The sequence below is a fragment of the Gavia stellata genome, chromosome 8 (genome assembly GCF_030936135.1).
Source record: "Gavia stellata isolate bGavSte3 chromosome 8, bGavSte3.hap2, whole genome shotgun sequence".
NCBI lineage: Eukaryota > Metazoa > Chordata > Aves > Gaviiformes > Gaviidae > Gavia > Gavia stellata.
This window is the reverse complement of record NC_082601.1, coordinates 18,271,988-18,292,577: the sequence shown is the minus strand read 5'-3', so window position 1 is coordinate 18,292,577 and position 20,590 is coordinate 18,271,988. Positions and strand designations below refer to the sequence as shown.

The window sequence follows — 20,590 nt, the reverse complement described above, 5'->3', positions numbered from 1 at the left end:
TGCTGCCAGCTCCCACCCACCAGGAAAGGCCATGTACTCTCCCCAGCTCACACCCCCAAGCTGGCACAGCCCCCCTTCCTCTTGCCTGCAATAAATCCCCCCCTCTCACCGCTTGCCCTCCCCAAGAGATCAGACCGGGAGCAATCTGTGCTGGCTGCGGTTTTATTATTTATTAATCTGAACTTACAAAAAAAAAAAACCCAAACCAAACCAGAAGCATTTTCACACCCTGTCAAGGTCAGGGTGGAGAGAAGGGAAAAAAAAAAAGGAGGTGATGGTTATAAAACGGGACCCCGGGGGCAAGGAAGAGGCCATGCTCTGCCCTTGTTACGCAAGGCTGCGAGGGGAGGGAAACCAGACGGGATTTAAGACACTGTTGGCAGGACACCGCAGATGATCAGCAAAATGGGCTACTTGAGGAGCGGAGAAAAACCGAGTAGCTGCCCAGGCTTGCCTGCAGCCAAGCACAGGCAGACCAGGCTCTGCTGCAGCAGAGTCCGGGAACTCCTCGGCTGCTCCCGGAGAACCCGCTGCAGCCACGCTAACCCCTCGGCGCAGGGAAGGCAGGTAAGCGGCTGCAGGTCCAGTTTAATTGCAGTGAGGCCGAGGCAGACGCCAAGGCAGGTTTGAAAGCTGAAATGGATGCACCCAGCTGGCAGAGATGAGCTGGGGGGGGGGGGGGGGGGGGCGGGGAAGGGAGGGGGGCCAGGACTGAGAGGCACCTGGCGGGCAGCGACGGGCGCAGAAGCCGGCATACCTGGAGCCCGCAGGATGTCGCTCCCAGCTGTGCCGCGGCAGGGAATCATCGGTTGGTGGCTTGCTGACCACCACAAGGCAGGTTCCCTAATGCTGAGCTCCGTTTGACAAGCCAGGCAGCAGCCACACTGGGCAAGAGCTGGGCTAGATGGGAGACCAGCACACATCAGCCCCTGGCCACTGGTTAGCTGAGGGAGTGCACTATTTACAGCACAAGAGCCACAGTCCTGCTGTCTTCTCCTCCCACAGAGCCCTGGGAAACAAGCTTATGACACGTGGGTTCATCGCAAGTAATCCACCCCTCCTCTTGGGGCAAGCATGGTGGCCCAGCTCCAGCCACTGCCTCCACGCCAAAGGAAAGGAAGAGAAGCTTGCTGCGCCAGCCGGATGCAGAGCCAGGAGCAAGGATGTGCTGGCAGGGAAGAAAGCTGTCCCCAGGCTACCTGCAGCTGAGTAGCAGTCTTAAGAAGGGATAAACCAACTGGCTTTTATTCAGCTCACTCATCTAAACAGACGTGTAAACAAGTGACAAGGAACTGGAGGGACGTGGCGTGCACAGGCTATGTCATGCACCACTTGGGCAGAGGCTGAGCTAGCTGAAAGAGCGACCATCCGCACTACCCCCTGCCTGGCGGTGGGGGGAAAGATGCCAGCCAAGCCTCCTGGAGAGATGGGGATCTTTACAGATGGTTTTATTGTTTTTTTTTTTTTTTTTCCGAAGCTGTAGTATCAGCATTTGCTGGTGCTGTGATCCCTGGAGGCAGGCTGCATTGCTACAGAGCAGCCCTTTGGCTAGGTGGGATGGTCCGACAGGCCGGCAGCCAGCCCAGTTTGTTGCGGAAGAGGTCACCTGTTCCTGGTTCTTTGTAAACCTGAGCTGTTTCTTCCCCGGTTCCCCACCTCCCCCAGCAGTCATTGCGGAGGAAGAGGAATGCCCCGTGGGTCAGTGACTTGACCCTCTTGCAGGTTCTTGACAAGCTGAGCCAGCCAGCGCTTTGTGGTGGTGTCATCCTTCAGGACCTGGGCAAAGGTGGTGTCCTTCAGTTGGTCAGGAAGGCACTGCCTGAGAGCCTCACGTGCCCTACATCAAGAGACAAGAAACGGGGCCCAACAAATAAACTCACAGGGGCAAGAGGGGAGCAAACCCCACTGGGGACATGATGCTCCTTTGCCTGGGGGTCTCCCTGGCAGGGCCAGCCAAGAAAAGCACCAAGCAGCAGCACTGCAGCACGTGGCGCTCAGCCAGCCAGCACAGCTCCCATCCCTCACGCTAGACCCCACTGAGGTAACTCCTGTGCCCTGACACCCATCAGTCAAAAGCAATGCAATGCCAGGAGAGGCCAAAACAACAAATACATACCCAGCGGCTTTGGGCAGAGCTGCGGATCAGCATGAAATCAGTTTATATTCCCTCAGCTGAATTTCATCTATTGGCTTCTACTGCTAACAGCCCACATGATGCAGAAGAGGGAAAGTATAGCGTACCTTCCACCTCAGTCCCTCCCTCATACCTAGTTCAAGCTACATTTGAGCTCAGGCAGTCATAAGCTGCACAGCTTGAATCTGCACAGGCCCCAAACAGTCGCTGTTTCTCCCATGTACCGTAAAAAGCTCCTGGCACTAGTGATAAAAAAACCAAATCAACCAGAAAACCCACCCATTTTCCACACTGAACTAAGGCTGACATAAGGACAGACAAGGAACCTTGACAGTCCTCGAGTTGGCACTGGGGAGAAGAACTGCATTTCCAAGGGAGCGGGAGAAACCCCTGCCCAAACTCCTAAAATGTTTACCTGGGGTTATCTGAAAGGCGAAGGTAGCAGCGGACGACATGTTTCAGTAGCCGTGCCGACGGCTCCTTGGAGAGCTGCAGGACCATTTTACCCTGTTTGAGAGACACCAGTGCCACTAGTTAAAGTCGTTGTAAGAAGAGCTTCACAATCAGCAGAGGCTGGGAAAGACCATTAAATCACTCACTCCAGCTTCCCATGCATCCCAGCCCATTACCTTTCATCTAGATACTCCTGCATGGAGCCCAGCACTCTGCTTGCCAAGATGCCTTTGAGAAGAGCAGCTAGCCACGACTTGGAAAGGATTCTCCCAGCAGCTCGGGGAAAGCTTGTCTCATCTCTATTTGTTTTTTATCTCCCCAGGACTGCTTAGTGGTCCAACTCTCTGCTAGATTAAAGAGAACCTGGAGTTTCCCCCTCGTGGAAGAAGGCGAACACATCCCCAACGCTTTGATAAGCTCAGGTTGAGTCACCCTGTGAGGCGTGTTCCAAGCTCTGCAACACTCCCTGTTCTCATCTGCACTGCCTTCATTTCAACGACCTTTTGAAACGTTAACAATAGCCTGGGAAGCCATGCCGAAGGGCTCACCCACACCACGTATAGTAAGATCCACATCTGGTCTTATCATGCACCCAAGAGTTGTATTTTCTTTTTCCGCTACATCCCTCATTAAGCCATTTCTGGGACGCAAGACCAGGGTAGATCTCCCTGGCCCAGCCTCCATTTTGCACACTATGTAGGACTTTGCAGATAGTTGCACCTTTGAATGCACCCAGCCTAGCGAACAGTGTGGATGCCTTCACACCCCTGCTTTGAAGGAGTTTAATAGTCTGCTTCTCCGTATTTAGAAGTCAGTCAGATCTGCCCAGCAAGTTGGTTTTTTTCCTGTAAAACTACATTGGCTAGCACTAACCATTTTCCTCATTAGCCAAATTCACCTGTATTTGGATAATCAGGCAGTTAGCAATTAGCAGGCCCCCCTCATCTGCCCTTTTGCAAGCTTCCTATTCTCAGCAATTCCCCTGGATGACAATATTTCTTCAAAATAAAGAACAACAAGTCAGAGAGCTCCTCAGACAGCTCCTGGATGGGAAATACTAACTTGCTCTTTTAAAAACATCTAACACTTGTGTAACATCTTTCTCAGTTATCAGCAGACAAGGAAGTAAATCATCACCCTCATGAGACAGGAGTACACTATCCTGATTTTTGAAATAGAGAACATAAATGTCTATGAACATTTTCATCTTTCTCCGTGGCTCTATGGAACATTAATCATGTCAATGCTTCACCCAATGATGGGATTATACCACAGCTAGGATTTCTTCCATGCTAACACAGCTTTACACGCCCACATCCTTCCGTGTTCGTACCTTTCCCAGCCATGGATTCTTCCTTGGTTTCCTTCCCTCCCCTACCCCAGGGTTTCTAACTGCGTCCTTCACTTTGCCCCCGAGTTAGATGTACTTTCATCAAAGCCGATGCTCTTTTTGAATGCAAAAATCATGTCACATTGGATATTATGGACATCAGCTCACAATCGTTCGTATTTTGCTCTTTGTGGGTGAATTAGGAGGCAACATTTTCTTCACATTTGGGAAAACAGACAGACAAATAAATATTCCCAACGAAAGCCTCAACATTTAGGCACAGAACCAACACTGCAAAGCGCTTAACTTAATGCTGCATTTTCTTCTCCTGAGACTGCTCTTTAACAAGCAAGCAACCAACCAAACACAGAAGCAGGACAATAGCTATTCCAGAGCAAATATGTATTCCCCTTGGCGAGCTCAAAGATAATAAAGATCAAGTTGGGGTTATCACTCCTGGGATGAACAAATTACAAGTACCCAAACTTCTCCTTCACAGGGGACACGGAATGGACAAAAAATATCTGCTCTCTCTGTGTTCCAACACAAGAATTAGAGTCATAAGCAGCAGCTAGTAGAAGCCAGGATCCAAGAGGAAAAAAAGGAGGTTGGCCTTACAGGTAGCAAACAGGAAACCCGTGAAACTCCTTGTAAAGGACACTGTGGATGCAAAAAGTTTCCGTGGGTTCAAGGGGAGGATAGGACCAACACTGGGGGTTACTGCATGGAAAACCCACAACTGGCCCCAGAAATCCAAAGCTGAAAATAGCTGGCAGCTGCGAGACTGTGACAAGGGCACGTATCATATATGCTTGCCCTGCTCTTACTCCTTAGCTCAACCTGCTGCTCTTTCAACCTGTTGTGGGAGACAGAGATGGCAAATGGATCCATGGTCTGAGCCGTGCGATCATTCTTACATAAAACTAAATCAATTCACATCCAACCAACAGCTGAACCACCCTGAAAACTCTTTCTTCTCTGGAGATGTTTACCCAGTTTATCTTGGGGACTTAGTATATTACAACTAATACGTGTTCTCTTGACACGCTAACCAGAGATATACAAAGGAAACATGCGGAAGCAGAGAGCTACAGTGTCACATGCAATAAGCCCGAGAACAATTTGCATCCCTCATCCTGTGCTCCAGCCAGAGAGCAGTAAAGTAGCTGCTGAAGAAGCTGGCTGCTAGAGCGTAATTTTTTCTTTTTTTAAAGAGAGGAAACAAATAATCTTACCAGTATCATGGCAACATGAGAAAACCGCTCGTAAGTCTGACAGATATATGCCAGCCCTGTGTCATCCAGGAGGATTTTCTGAAGAATAAACGTAGCAACCTAGAACAGGGAGAAAGCACAAAAGAAAGCTTATAAACAACTTATCTATCCTGAAAAGGGACAGCCTTTGTGCTGTGTTCTTTTCAAGGCAGTCCCAGAGCTGAAAGGCCTTTCAGTAGGCAGCAAATGCTTTACTTGGTGAAAGTTTAAAGTCAAAAGAAAATGCAGGACACTACACAACACTTGGCATCTCTGGCTAAAGAAAAGAGATGGACACAAAGCAGTGTGTACAAGATGACTGGATGCAGGTTGCATAAGACAGCAACTATTGCTGGGCCACTCAGGACAGCCTCAGGATTACGGCCACACTACTCTGGTCACAGAGCAAGAAGCAGGAGAAGGATCTGTCCCTTGGCCCTGCTGTCTAGACGGCAAGCTGATTTTGGTTTTCATCTTGAGCGCTACCGATTCATCATGAGACACATGACTTTCTGGAAGAACCTCAGCCAGCTATGTCAGCAGGCTTCACCTGAGAAGCACACAGACTAAAACCTGTGGCCAGCCTACCTGGGTCATCGGACCAGTCTGACCACAGATCTGAGCTCATGGGGGGGAAAGGGGCCCCTGATCAGAGGAAGCAACAAACTGGCCCAGTGTGGTGAACATTCTCAAAACCACCACTAACACCTGCCGCCCAACCTCCGCACTGTGTAGCTACAGCATTTGTTCTCTGAGGCCAAGGAAAGTCGATCCAGCTCAGCCCTGAAAGTAACTCTGCAGGGCTGCAAAGGAGGGAACAGGTGTTGAGAACAGCAAGATCTTTCCCAGCAAAAGCACCACACTGAGGAACTCCAGCTCAGTTTGGTGGTTTTGGTTTGTTTGTTTTATGAGAAGGTAAAAACTCCACCCAGAGTTGCCCCACCATTTGCAACAGGACACAAGCCAACTCTGCAGGTTACTGGCTGCCTGGTCAGTCAGAGATAAACAACAAGTCTTAATTAATTAAGACAAAGAGAGTAACTACCGTTTTGGAGAGTTCACTGCCAGACTCCATAATGCGTAGGCACAGGGGGATAATTTCTGTCGTCAGTAAGAAATTTATCACTTCTTGCTCATCAGTTTTCACCAAGGCCCCTTGAAGGAAAAACAAAACCCAAAATCAATAAATGATAAATTGTTTCAAAAAAAGCCTCACCTTTCAAAGAGGGCCTGTGCTGTGTCCTCCCAGGAATCATTAAGTCTGAATGGCAGGCAGAGCAAGTGTCATCCACATACGTTGCAGCACACAGCTGGAGAAGAAATCATTTTGGCAGCATAAAAGTAATCAAGCTGGGTTTGGGGGTTGTTTGTTTTTCAGGAAAGGGATGCATTCTTGGCTCTCCCCCAGTGGTAACACAAACACAAGGGGATCATGCCACCCACAGCAACCTCTGGGAAGAGGAAATGCATTTTAAGACCCTCTTACTTTATGCATTGAGAGAGAAATGTTTTGGGCAGAAAGATTAAAAAAAACACGGGATAAGGGGAAGACAGGGGACATACACCCAAGTCAATCAACGACAAAAATCCAAAGAAAGTCCAGTGTGCACGAACCCATCCCAGTGTCTAGCTGGCTGGGCTGAAGGTGAAAGCACAACAAGTCTGCAGGTGCTTGTACTTACAGGGAACATATTTTTGCAATGCATGAAGACTTCAGTGTTTTCTTATTAGTGAAAAGCCCAGTTCCTACACACTAAGAGGAACCTGCCTCCACAACTGATGGAGAAGGAGCAGCTCCTCCTGTTAATACTACAGGACTCAGAAAATCCCAATAGAGACCTGTGATTTTGGTCATGCAGGTCTCTATACCCACAGGATGAACTGCATCCAACTTGGTAAGAAACCAGTGCTCCAGCTTTAGTCTGACGGCTTACCAATCACTCCAAGGCTTGTGAGCCGCAGGTACTCAAATGGACGTGTCTTGCTAACTGTGTGCAAGAAGGGGTACAGGAAGAGAGGGATATGAGCTGCCAGAAAAGCTGACCTGTAGCAAAGGGAGAACACCCAACATGAGAGACAAGGAAAACAAAGAGAGCACACAATCCAGCCTTACCATGCAGCACCTCAGACTATTCCTGACAGACACCACTGCTGCTGCTCCTCAAAAGAGGGTAACAGTTTGTTATCTGATGGAAGGGTATGAAGTAAATTCTGCACTGGGCGCAGCACAATACCTAACACCTAAACTGTCAGTTACCTGCATCGCTGCTTCCAGCTGACCAGGAACAGAGCACGTCCTGTTGTTTTTATTACCTCTTTCTGCCACCCAGACCCTCTACATTCACTGCTACACTTTGCCTTGCAGGCTCCCATGGACAGGGACAGTCAGCCACAATGCATGTGCAAAGCCTCTGCATGACAGAAACCCAGACTGGCTGATCTCTAGGCATTACCACAGTTTAAATGTGCACAGCCACCTTTCCCCAAGAGTCCTCACACTGCCTTCTGACAATGGTGAAAAACACAGACTGCAGGGAGAAACCTGGAGATTGCTCTGCTAGTAGAGGGAAGCTCTCTTGCACCATCATCCAACATTCTTCCTCTGTTTTCAGTTTTCAAACTTTAAATGTAAAGGTGTGTGGTGTAAAACTACCCTATTTCTTTGGATATCATCTCATGGAGGGTTGCTGTTTAACACTACTTTGCAGCAGCTGAAGAACAACTTCAGCTACGCAGCACTTTCTTCTCAGCAGGAACAGAAGCATGAGATCATGGATCTCTAGGTAGCTTTCTTCTGAGTTTTAGCTACTGATTTTGGCTGAACCAACATAATCTTTTCCCCTGCTGACATGTGCTGGAGACAGATTGAGAAAACCTGATGTAAGGCACTGGCTGAGGACTCCAGACATGGCTCTGCTATTGCTCCTTTGATACACATGGTCTCTGGGAAGGACAGTCCTGCTCATTCCACCCTTTGGACAGCTGGTCTAAATAACTAAGCTGCTAGTCTAAATAACTGTAAGCTCATTAAAACAAGGATCCTGCACACAGAACTCAGCGCAAAGGCACCCTTATCTCTGGCTGAGCTCCCAGAAGCTGCCACAACCCAATGTTTTGGGAATTTGCAGGATCTCAGGAAGATCCAGGGAATGCAATGCATTTAGGACCACCATAAAGCTGTCATCCTGAAAATCTGTGCAAACAAGTAAAAGCAGCAGACAGCTGCCTATCTTCCAGCTCTGTCTTCTGTTCCCCTTCTCTTGGTAAAAAAGAAGAAAGAAGCTTACGTGCTTCTGGAGTCAAACAGACTGGCTGAGCTGTCAACATCAACACCTCAGAAAACTCATGCACTTGGAAACGCTTACCTCGTTTCAGGATGTGATGCAACACACTGTAGTAGAGCTAGAGCATTGCAGACTCTGTTGGACTGATGGGCTGTCAAAGTTGGAGGGTTGATTGATGGATAAATATTTACAATTTCCTAAAAATTAACAGATGAAGAAAAGTTAAACGAGAAAAACAACAGAAAGCGGCACCAAAACACTTGCCCAGCAATAAACTAATGTGACAGGAGATGACAGTCTGCTTTCACCAAGCATCATTTTGAAGTTACATGGCAGCCACCATGCTGCCCAGGCAACTGCAGAGCTGGGTCAGAGTCAATTTGACAAGGAGTCACAGGAATGCATTCAAACCTTCATTTCAGTAAAAAAAGGTTAATTTGACTTCCTGGCTCTTTACTAGTGTAGGGACTGCTTTGTTTTGAACTTCCAGATTGAAGAGGAGTGTAGTTCCTGTGCCTGGAGGCACAGCACACCCACTCTACTCACACAGTAGCTGCTGGTACTCTTCTAACTCAATGCAGGGGAAGCAGCTGATCGTGAGAAATCTGATTCAGAAATCTGCCTGCTTCTAACTATAGCTCCCTTCTAATTTTCTACACTTGTTTCAAGGCCACTCTGAGAACAGTTTGACATTGCCAATCCTGCACTCTTTTCTTTCTTTCTTCAAAGAAATTACTAGATTCAACACTGAGAGATAGCCAGTCATCAGCTGTAGAGTAGCTTGCCCAGAGATAAGCTGAGTCGCTTGGTTTCACATGAAATGCAGGTACATTCCCTTGCAAGGACCTCTGGAGCAGTGAGCAGCATTCCCATACTGCCCTTCCAGCAGGCTCCCTGCAAGGGCAATCTTCTGACCAGGAAGTGCTCAAGCTCATGCAAAACAAATCAAACCAGAGATCTTAGGAGTAAGACTGTCGTCGCTCTGCTATGACACTATGAAAACAAGCAGAGCATGATCCACAGGGAGCTCGTACACCCAAGAAGTTGCCTGTTCCCCTTCCAGCTATGTAAGCTGTCTCATTAGAAATCTTAAATTTTCTGCACGCATCGCCTTGCTAGTGATGATTAATGGCAAATGGGCTTCCCACATCTGCTCCCCTCACCACATGATCCAGCATACATCATTCTCCCAGCAATGGCAATAAGGGAGCGCACCAGTGCCTCCCCAGATCTGTCCAATGGATGCCCAAGCTCTGCAACGTGCTGGTGCTGCACCACAGAATAAAGATGCCGCCAGTCCTACCCACCTGAAGGAGCGCTGCGATTGTGCCAAACGAGTGCCACAGCATCGGGGCAAGGTCAGGCACAGACTCACGCTTCTTGCTCAGCTCCAGCAGCGCATTCTCCCGCGTCTCAGGGCTGGACAGCTCATTGATCCACTGGTAGATCTTTTCACGGTCAACCTGAGCCAGCGCTGTTGGCACAGGCTGGGAGGGAGACAAGAAAACTTCAGTCCAAACATTTTATTCAAGTCTCACCCAAACCCTTCCCGCAACCTGGCAGATAAGCAAAAAAAGGCTCAAGAAACTCTCGACTGGGGGAAGGAGGAGCTAAAGCTGCATTAAGATGCTCTGGATATGGATCCCTTCCTCAGATAGGTGAAATAATAAGACTTATCTGAAACGCAAAGGTTTTACTTTCTGGCTTGACTCATTAGGACCGTCCCTCTTAATCTGCTTGTCAAGTAGGACCTTGTAACTTCATTCAGCAATATAAGAGAGCTATGCTACTGCCCATATGTGCCAGCAGATCTCCTGGGGAGGTCACACATACTTTAGCCAGCTATCATTTGCTCCACCTGCATTTAGCACACATTCATTTCATGCTTCAGGTGCAAGCTTCCACAAATTCAAAGTAATGCAGATGCTACCTTTTTCTCTCAAAAAAATGTCCATGATGTTGGAGCCTACCAATGGGATTCACCCAACATACATGAGAAAAATATTCATACAAATACTAGAAAAATTCTCACTACTCCAACATCAGCATGACACTGTCCACAGACAGTAACACCTGCTGACAGAGATGTCTCCTATTCATCCCATGTACCTTGCTTGCATGCATGAAGCTAAAAGGAAATTTTTCAAGACTGATTTTGTACAAAAATTCCTGTTCAAAATAAACCCAGAGAAGAGTAGATCTGTATTCATGGTCAAGGCATATTTTCTGCTACTCAGGAGAAATGCAGGATTTCTCTTCTGCCTTCCTTGGAACATCAGGGAAAAAATGGCAGCAAGGCCAACAAGGTTTCAAGCCAAAAAAATGAGGAAGGGCTGGTAAGGAAAGGAAGAGAAATGTGAAATTGTAGCATAGTTTCTTTTGAAAGGGCAAAGAGCAAGTCTTTCAGTGGAAGTTTGTCTCATGCCTCTTGCTGGCACAGCAAGCACTCAAGGTGTAAATGAATGCTCAGCAGGCTTCCAAAAGAGACAGGGAATTCAGATCCAAATTTTTGAGGGAGACAAATGCAGGCATTAAACCCCCCTGCGTAAACACTTCTGAAAGCCAGTTCAGAATCTATTCAACCATTCTGCTGCAGTGTTTATTATTCAAGTAAAGCACAGCCCTGTTAGCATACTGCTGCTCCTGAGCTAGCCTGCATGCAACCAGCTCACCATCCCCACATGTACAGCAATCAGGGCTGGGAGCAAAGAATGGACTGTATTTTTTTTTTTTTTTTTTTTTAAAACCCAGACTGAAACTCTTCATGCGCTTCCCACAACAGATGTGAGCACTGCCTGTACCGCACCAACAGCAACACTACTACTAAGCAGCTCATCACCAAGGCACTGAAGAGAATACAAAGGAGTTCAGGAACTGAAAGTGGCTGGAACCAAACCTGAAACCATGCGCCAGACGCAGGCTCCCAGAACTGCAGGAGGGATGAAGGGAGACTTTTTAACCTTAGGCAGACACCTCCACAGCTTTCTGTCTCTATTTCTGCAAAGGCTTCCCTCCTCCGTTCCTCCACATACTCTATGTATAGTCACGTCCAAAGAGATTCTTCCCCAGCTGTGGGATTTCTCTCTTCCCCAGCCATTTCCATCGTATTATTTAACTTAAATGTCTATATATAAGCCAATGTGCTGTTATCAATCCCTATACTCTAGGGCTCAAATACCTTTTTAGCTGTTCACCTTTCCTTCTATCCTTTTTTGTCTTGTCTACTCAATTTTTTTTTTTTTCCCAGAACCTCACACTAAATTAGTAATCCTGACAAATTTATTGTGCTCTTACAGCTGGGAGCGCAATTCCAATGGCAAGTCCTACACTGGAGCTCAGAAAGACCGGGAGAATGAACAGAGCTCATTTGTTTTTATTTGGGATGGTAGAGTGACAAGCAGTGAAGCAATAATGTTGTTACAATTGTGTTATCTAAAGCTTCCATCTATTTTTCTAGACTCACTGGAAGTTTCAGTTCCTGTAAGCTTAAATACATCGACCCTTTAAAAGCACAATCATGTGCTTGTGATCCCTAGAGAACACTAAGTAGATTTTCCACACAATTAAGTTTATGATGTCCAATATTTGTCTTAGCCAGAACCAACTGCTTTTCACAGGCTCTACAGTTGCTCCTCTCATTTTAGTTTAAATTGAAAGACTTTTTTTTACCCCTAATTTCCTACTTTATTATTGTTCCCCCTTCTCCCTCTAAAAGGTAAAATTCTGAGAAACCTTAAGGGCTACACACAAATCCTGCACGTTCCAAGACAGAACCTGGCCAGGCAGACTTTCTTTTGCACACAGGGAAAGCAAAAGTTACCCACAGTATCTCAACACAGCACAAACTAGCCACCTCTGCATCATGAAAGATCTTGTAACACCTTCCTCAAGAGAAGCAGCATTACTTCAAACACCCATGCCCGATTACATCTCCAACAATCACATAATGAACTGGATTCAGGCAACTGCCTTTCTCTTCCTAATTGAGCAGTTGTTGCTAGGCACACTGGTAAAAGTACTAGTCAACCAAAGCAGAACATTGACTAACTGGATGCATGTGCTTTTCAAACTATTTTGGTAGATCACCAACTCAAAAATACCAAAATGAGCTTTGAACTTCAAAAGCAGTAAATTAACTGGTTTGAGTTGGGTTTTCAATGATTTACTGCTAGTTGCAGCTACGTTTATCGTTCTTAGCCTGTTCTCGAGCCTCTAGCATGTTATGCTGTCTTCAGGTCTGAAATCGAAGTGTCAGCTCTGCCACCAGCATCTCTGTATAAAGAACAATGCTCTGGCTTACGACAGCTTTATCACGACAGCATTCACAACACCCAAAGGGATTCCTGAGCCAATTCATGACCCTACTAAGGGGTAACGTTATTTACCACAGCTCCCAAGCTCATCTCCACAGCCAAACACCCTTCCCTGTCACTTTTAGTCTAAGCATACTAACCGACTGTGGTAGGAAACATTTCAATACAGAACTACCAGGTGGTGTGAATTATGTATAAATTAAATATACATTCAAATGAGTCCCAAAATAAAGTTGATTTCTATTCCTGAAACAGATTATTTCATTACAATTGTTTTTTAAAAAAAATCCTTTTATAGAGAGGTGACTAGAACACAGATAGAGGATTAATGGGAGATACAACAGTCCCTCACGCATTTCAACAAGCACTTAGGAATTACATTGCTATAAAAATGTAAATGCTGATTAAGAGAGTTCACTATAATCTTGCACATTCTTCCATGCCCCAGAAAGCATCACTTTACATCAGAAGTATTTGCCAGCACTCCAAGAACCAATTTGAAGTCACGAGCACTTAAACAAAGTGGGAAGACTTAAAAAGTTCTTTCAGCTCCTGCTCATAAGTACTTTACTCACTCCTGTTTGCTTGTTAGTCCAAGCAGATCCTTGAGCTAAGTTCATTTGAAAACAGCTCTAACTGCTGGTCTTGCAATATACTTCTCAAACCCAATACACACCAGAGACTCAACCGACTCTAGGAAGCCTTATACATGCAATGAATGTGCCATTGGAGGAGTGAAAACGCAAACATAAACCCGCTCAGATGGGAGATAAGATGCAATAACCACATTGTTCCAACTCAGCTTCCATTTTTGAACCCAACCAGGCCAAGGTACCGTTCCACTCCCATCAGCCTGAACATCAGGCACCCCATCCCACCACGGCAGCTTCCTGTGGGGGAGGAGGGCAAGTACCAACTACGGGCAGCACTGCAAGGTACTGGGGGAAAAGGGAAGAAGGAACAGGCAGCGTCTGCCTTTCCTCCCGCCCTGAGGAACTTTTTGCTATCTCCTCTTTCCCTCTACGGTCAACGCCAGAAGCAAAAGAGCTCCCCAGAGGACGGAGGAGGTGGCTGGGCGTGCAAGAGCCGTCCAGGCGCAGGGGGCGAGCGCAGCGGGCAAGAGGAGAAAAGGAGGGAAAACCCTGCGTGATACACACCGGGCGGAAGGAGCACAGCCGGGCCGGCCAGCAGGGAAGCCCTCCTGGCCCCCGGAGGACCCACCCCGTCCTCAGGAGCAGCAGAGCAAGGCACGGCCGCCTCGGGGAGGCCCAGAGGAGTCTCCAGGGGAGCAGCTGGAGCAAGGAAGCGCTCCCTCAGCGCCTCCCCGCTACCCACGGGATCCCGCCGCCCCTCCACCGCCCAAGCCGGCCACCGAGGCGCTGAGGGGAGGGAGCTCACCAGGGCTCCCCCACCCCGCGGCCCAAATCCCCCCCCGTGGGCGGCCGAGGGGAAACGTCCCCTCGTAGCTACGAGCGGCCGCGCTCCCACGGCCCCGCTCCCCGCGCGGCCTGCGCAACGGAGTCCCGCCCTGCCGGGGCACGGAGCCGCCCCTCACCGCGGCCGTGGCCAAGCTGTGCATGGTGGGAGCGGTGCCGGTGCTGCCGCCGGGCCCGGCTCAGGAGGCCACCGCCGTCGCTTCCGCCATAGACTCAGGCCCGCCCCGACCCCTCACCCCGCGCGCGCCCTCCCGCCCGCCGCGAGGGAGGCTGGGACAGGGGCGGGGCGAAGAGGGGAACGCTGCGCGCATGCGCACGGGTGCCGGCGGGGCGGGCGGTGCCGGCCGTGCCGAGGCCGAGCGGGCCGCTTCGGCGCATGCGCGCAGGAGGGCGGGCGGTCGCGGGGCGCGCCGGGAAGGGCGCCGCCGCGCTGACGTGAGTGGGCGCGCGCGCGTGCGTCGCGCCGCGTCTCGCGCTGCTGGCCGGTTCCCGCCATCCGCCGCTGCCCCCCCTTCCCCCTCCCCCCCCCGGGCCTCAGCCCGCCCAGCGGCGCCAGGGACGCGCCGGGACGCAGGTACCGGGGTTCGGCCCCCACCCCCCTTCCTACCCCCCCGTCCCGCCCCCCCCGCCCGTTGTGCGGCGCCTCCCCTCACAGCGGCCCGGCCCGGGGCGGCCATGGAGCGGCGGGGCGGGAGGCGCTGCCTGTCGGGCAGGGAGGGCAGTGGGGCCGCCGCCGAGCCGGGCTGGGAGCGGCGGCGGCGGCGGCGCCTGAGGGCGGGCTGCGGGGAGCACCCTGCTCGGCGGCGCCTCCCGGGCTGCGCGCAGGGGCCGCTTCATTCATTTCTTCTGATTTTCACTTGAAATACGCCCCGCCGTGCTGACCGAGAGCCCGCGGCGGTGCAGGGGCTGTTCTCGTACCGCTGGGCCGGTGGCTTTCCCGGGCGGAGTGCTGGGGGGGAGCTGGCAGCGCAGGAGGGCAGCGGGGACCCCCGGCCGGGCCCCTCCAGGTGACCGTACCTCACGTCCCGTCGGAAACGAGCTCGTTTTCCCTCTTAGGCTTACTCTGAAACTTCGGTTTCCGTCTCCCACCGACTTCCCTCAGGCACTTTTTTTCCTTTCCTTAAATTTGTTGAAGTTGCTTTGAGGATTTGCAAGAGCGTCTGTGTCGGGATTGGGTCCGCTCGCCTTTAACGGTGAGGAATCAGCACATTGCTGCCCAAATTGGGAGAGATTTTACTAATCTAAGTTTCATTCACTTGTGTTTAATTCTGCTTTGCTGTGTTTAAAAACACCAGCAAAACAGTTCTACCGAACTTCTACAGAAACTTTAAGCCACGCTCACATCTTTCTGTAGACATTCTTTGGCCTGCCTAGTTACAAATTTCTCCTTTTTAGCAGGTTTTTAAGGTGGCGTACGCTTACTCTTGTTAGCTCTTTCCCGTGAGAAAGCATGGCTCCGCTAAAGGTGCACGGACCTGTCCGGATGCGCAGCATGCAGACGGGGATTACAAAATGGAAAGAAGGGAGCTTTGAAATTGTGGAGAAGGACAACAAAGTGAGCCTAGTGGTTCACTACAATGTTGGAGGAATTCCAAAGACGTTTCAGGTACACTAAAAATTAAGGCTTTTGTTTGAGTGGTGTATGGATTGTGCTCTTTTGTGAACAGCTGTCCTCTTCAAGGCTATTAAGTGTCACGCAAACTTCCCTCTGTCACTGTTTCTTGTTCCTCGTTTCCTGAACACTAATCCATTTGTGTAACTCTCCTGTAAATTATTCACGTGTATTGTTAAAGGATCTGCCGAAGTTGGCATCGAGATACCATTGAATGGGAAGAACCAAAAAGCAGAGAAAAGTTACCAAAGTATATAGCATTGTGGCTCACATTTTCATATTTTTGGAATATTTCTGTTACTGGTACTTTTGCAGAATCTAGGGGTAAAGATCCTGAACACTTTTTACTAGCAGTTTTCCCACCTGAAGAGTGACGATGTTAACAAACTTGTAGCCTTTTGCTTGTTTAGGCAAGACTGCTGAACAGCAGTTGTTACAGTTTTAGGTTTTAAATATGCCAGGCAGTGTGGTTTCCTCACTGGGAGACTGATGCAGACCACTGTTAAATATTCTCTTGCAATATTCAGCCTAAATTGCCTTTTTCTTCAGTCTATAGCTGTTTTCAGCTCAGTCTTCCTAGGTTTTGTGCAAAATGGCCCGAATTGAAAGAAGGCAAGGGAGTGTTTTTCTGTAAGAAATTTCTATCTGATTTAAAAATATGTGGAGGATATAAAAGCAGTTGGAAGGAGAAAAAATCCTATCTTATTTAGCAACTTTGTAACAGCCTAAACTGGTCTAAATGTTGGCTTCTGCTTTTTAATGCCACAGTTTTTTTTCATCAGTAGTGTTCACCAGACCTTTCTCTGAGCTATTTATTTCTGTATGGGGACTCAGTGAAAAAAAGTTCACTTTATTTTTGAAAGATCAGGTTTTGCTGCCTTAGTGTGCTGAAAAGTCTCGGCAAAGTATCTGGCAGCCTGTGTTGCCTTGGAATCAAGGCGTGAGAAAATCATTAGCTGTGGATAGTTCCTACCTCTGCTAGTGTAGACTTGAAAAGAATTGTCTGTCTTCTCGCGCACGATGCTGTGACTGCATGTTCGATTTAATCCAGTGTTGGTCCATGTTGCTTCTGAGAAGAGTTGTCTCTTCTTCCCCTCGTACCTTCACCGGGTGCTTGTTCTCATACACTCCTTTCTGCCTGGACGAGTGTTAATGTGGTATGACAGTGACTCGAAAGGTGGTTCCATGGGGAGGATGAGCCTATAGAACAGCTAACCATGGCCTAAAGGCGCAGGTTTTGCTCCCAGCCTCTCGCATCTGCTGGCTCTGGAAATTGTCAGATCTCTCTGTGAGCTCAGTGGAGGGTTTTCACATGAATTAATTCGGGGAAAGTACTGAATGCGCGATCTGGTGGAGGGGGTAATACTGGTGGAGGGGGTAATACGGTACCATGCAGCTAGGACCACAGCAAAGGAGGAAGAGGAAATGCCACATCTTTAGACCAATTACTTCTGTTTGGATGGTGGTTATTTTTCAGCAGGATCTGCTTTCTGGTCCTGTTCATCTTGAAGCAACATAGACACCAGCACAAGAGTGTTGGTGGGAGTGAGCAGCAGGCAGGGAGAGCTGCCTGCCCCTTGCGCTGCAGGCTTGTGCTTGAGTGTAGTTTGTGTGAGCCAGCCCCAGTCTGTCACATTGCTCTTGTGTGCTGCTTCAAGCGTGACAAATTCCTGATAATTCTGCTTTAGAAGTAGCATTCTCTCTCTCTCTCTCTTTTTTTTTTTTTTTTTTTTTTTTTTTTTTTTTTAACAAGTTGCTCTGGGGGAACTGTGGGTGATTTCCCCACCTTTTTTTACTTTTCTGTAATGGAACATTTGGGTGGATCCAGGGTTATATTTCTTTCTACAGTGACTGGTGTGTCATCAAATTTCTTATGTCAGATGATATGTTTTACTCATGTTTCAGAGCTTTGACTAAGTTGTCCTAGATGCTAGATATGTATTAAGAGAAATATTTTGATTACCCCCCACCTCCCAAGACTTTGTAATGTTGACTGGGTCATAACAGGTGCATGGAAAGTATAGATGGAGCCCTCTCATTTTGAATTGAAATAGGTTGTTTTGCACTGAGATGGTGAAATAACTGTAATCCCTTTGCGCTGGGCTCAACGTTTTAAGAGAGGATGAAAAATTTGGAGCCCCCTCTTCAATTCTTAGGACTTGAAGACATTTTTAGCTTATATTTAAAAAAAAAAACACCACTACCTCCCCCCCCAAAAAAAACAAAAAACCACGAGGATTGAGCACAAAGTATTTCAGTAGTGTAATTTTCCCAGCAAAATAAACACTTCGTTTCTGATTGAGGTGGTTTTCCAGCCTCTCTTATAAACTGTTATTGTGTCTAGATTGGCTTTCCAAGAAGCTAGAGATCTGCATGGAAAAAAAGAAATCTCACTGATGGACATGGAGTGCCTTTTACTATCTCAGTCTTTTATATACCTGAACAAATTTAAATAAAAATCAGGAATAATTTCTATTTTTAAACTTATGTATAATCTGAAGGAGACGGGACAGGTTCTAGAGCAATGTATAGCAAAACTTTGGCGTTGGAGAGTAATTAGTGTTCATGTCTATTAATTCATCATCGTTATTTAGATCGGTAGTGTGGCAGTATGCAGGTCAGGCCAAATTAGGAGAAGACTCCAATCTGATGGGCAGTGTGTTACTCTGTCTTGTGTAATGCCTAATGACCTTGACTGTGGTTTCCAATCTTGTATGAAGCATTGAGTATAGCAGTATACTGGCATGGAGGTCATTGCGTAGCTACTGCCTGATCTTAGGCAAGGCTAAAGAAGCGGCAGCAAAATGAAGAACTAAGCAAACAAGGACAAGTGACTTGAAAAGGAGAGCATGCTTAGGTGTGTATTGTCAAACTTCCATGCAGTCTGCAGATGTGAGATACTCTTTTGCTTCCTCTGCTTTAGGAGTTACCCTCAACCTGTGCGAATAGTAGAGACCTTACTGAACAGCCGGTTCTTATAGGTGACTTAGCATGAAGTAACAATAAAGTAATAGTATAATAAAGTAGCAGCGGCATTATTAGGGAGCACAAATTCTTATTAAAATTATTCTTGTGCTTGACTATAACTCTGGAAGTTTTGACACCACTTAATTGTTACGGTGTTGCATAAAGACTAAGCATGTTTCCTATTGACTTACTCCCTCAGCAAATATTTTAAGCTATGTCAAATCTGTCTTCCCTGAGAGCATATTATAAAGTGAGTAGAAGTTTGTACTTAACATTTAAAACTTTCCCTATCTTTAAATTATATTTCAAACTTGATGTGGAAGTTTCAGACAGCTGAATGGGACTGTATGAAGCTCTTATTCCTTTACATTCAAAAACGTCACACTCGATAGCAAAGCAAGTTTCAGAAAGCTTATCCAGGAATATAGGGACTGTTGACCTATAGTGATACTGTCCTTTCAGTTCTGTCAGCTTCCAAGATCACTGATTGTATTAATTCTGTGAGGCTTGCTCAAAGTGGAGCAAGGAGAAGTATTTCGGTGCGAGTGCCTCTTATCCTCTCTATTTGAAGTGTTTTGTTTGAATTTGTAAGTATGTTGGCCTTTTAAAAATGGATTTGTGTTTATACTCACTTTCTTGTTTTCAGCTAAGCCATAACATTAAAACTGTGACCTTACGACCAAATGGTAGAAAACTCTGCTGCCTGATGCTAACACTAAAGGATACCAGCTTCCTGACAATTGATAAGGTACCATTTAAAGATGCAAATGAAATGCGGATGTATTTGGATGCAGTCCATCAAGACAGGGTTCATACTGGTAAGTGTAATTGTTGTAAATCACATTAATAACAGTTTGGAGAGGGATCGGTGCTGTGTTTTCTTTTTTTCATCTTTAGCCATTTTGTCCTCCTTGTGTTACTGACTTTCTTTGCATTTTTTTAAATGCTTCTTTCTGGTGCTAAACTCCAATTTTTGTTATATACATTTCTCATAATGTACCTTTGTCATGCTGAACAGTAAGCAGAGATTAACCATGTAGGAATTGTTTATGTTGTAAGTCTGTTGGTATTTGAAAAACTCCCATCTGTTTATCACACATGCATAGTCTCTTTCCTTTTTATTTTACCTCTAATTTTATTTTGTTCTTTTTAAGGATAGGAACTTTACTTTCGACTGACTAAATGACCAATATAAGGGATATCCATAAACATGTGCTTATGTCTGTGCACTCAGAATATTGTACTGTTGGTTGGCAAGAAATCTAGTGTGTCCCTTCCAAAATCTGCTCCAGCTAAATAACATCTTACAAATAAGAATGCCAATCAGTTAAATGACAATCACATCAAATGTTGTGTACTTTTCCTGTCAGCTGGGAAACCCTCTCAGGGATCTGGCAGCTTTGGAGGTGTGCTGGGCAGCAGGACCACACAGAAGGAAGCTAATAGGCAATTCTCTTATATGGAGAACCAGGTTTGTTTAATTGTTCAAATTTTTCCTCTCCTTCAATTTTATTTCATTCATTTCCTCCTCTCGTTCTCTTATTGTAAGTTGTAATAGCACTATAAATACTTATTTTGCATCCAAAGTCTTTGTAATCTAGAGGGCTTGGAATAGATGTATACAGGGTGGTTGGCAATGGTGTGTCTTGCTTGTGAGGAGCCATATATTGTGTATGAATAAGAAAGGTCAGTGTCTGGCTGTGGAAGACAGAATATGTTCTTCATGCTAAGCTATCAGTCAGGCAGAGAAAAAGCAGAAATAGAGGGGAAAATACGTGATTAAGACTTGCTTCTCACATAGTTCTGAA

The 20,590-nt window shown here is 47.1% G+C and overlaps 2 protein-coding genes across 3 annotated transcripts in view; one reads left to right on the top strand and one right to left on the bottom strand.

The window, feature by feature from the left end:
- Positions 1-1,463: 1,463 nt before the first annotated feature.
- On the bottom strand, positions 1,464-14,369 carry CNOT9 (CCR4-NOT transcription complex subunit 9). Of its 2 annotated transcripts, none has more exons than XM_059820462.1 (8): positions 14,323-14,369; positions 9,762-9,941; positions 8,536-8,651; positions 7,105-7,214; positions 6,216-6,325; positions 5,153-5,251; positions 2,550-2,641; positions 1,464-1,837 (listed from the first exon to the last, which is right to left on the bottom strand). In XM_059820462.1, the coding sequence occupies exons 1-8, from the start codon at positions 14,344-14,346 to the stop codon at positions 1,669-1,671; spliced, it is 900 nt and encodes a 299-aa protein (XP_059676445.1). In that variant the 5' UTR covers positions 14,347-14,369; the 3' UTR covers positions 1,464-1,668. The 2 variants fall into 2 exon arrangements, with proteins under 2 accessions (XP_059676445.1, XP_059676446.1); XM_059820463.1 differs by having other exon boundaries at positions 1,464-1,844; positions 2,551-2,641.
- Positions 14,370-15,653: 1,284 nt separating this feature from the next.
- Positions 15,654-20,590, top strand: part of USP37 (ubiquitin specific peptidase 37) — a 33,251-nt gene continuing 28,314 nt past the window's right edge. Inside the window, exons 1-3 of the mRNA XM_059820326.1 lie at positions 15,654-15,809; positions 19,429-19,600; positions 20,153-20,253. Of these exons, the coding sequence (XP_059676309.1) occupies positions 15,654-15,809; positions 19,429-19,600; positions 20,153-20,253 (429 nt within the window). The remainder of the gene's footprint in view (positions 15,810-19,428; positions 19,601-20,152; positions 20,254-20,590) is intronic.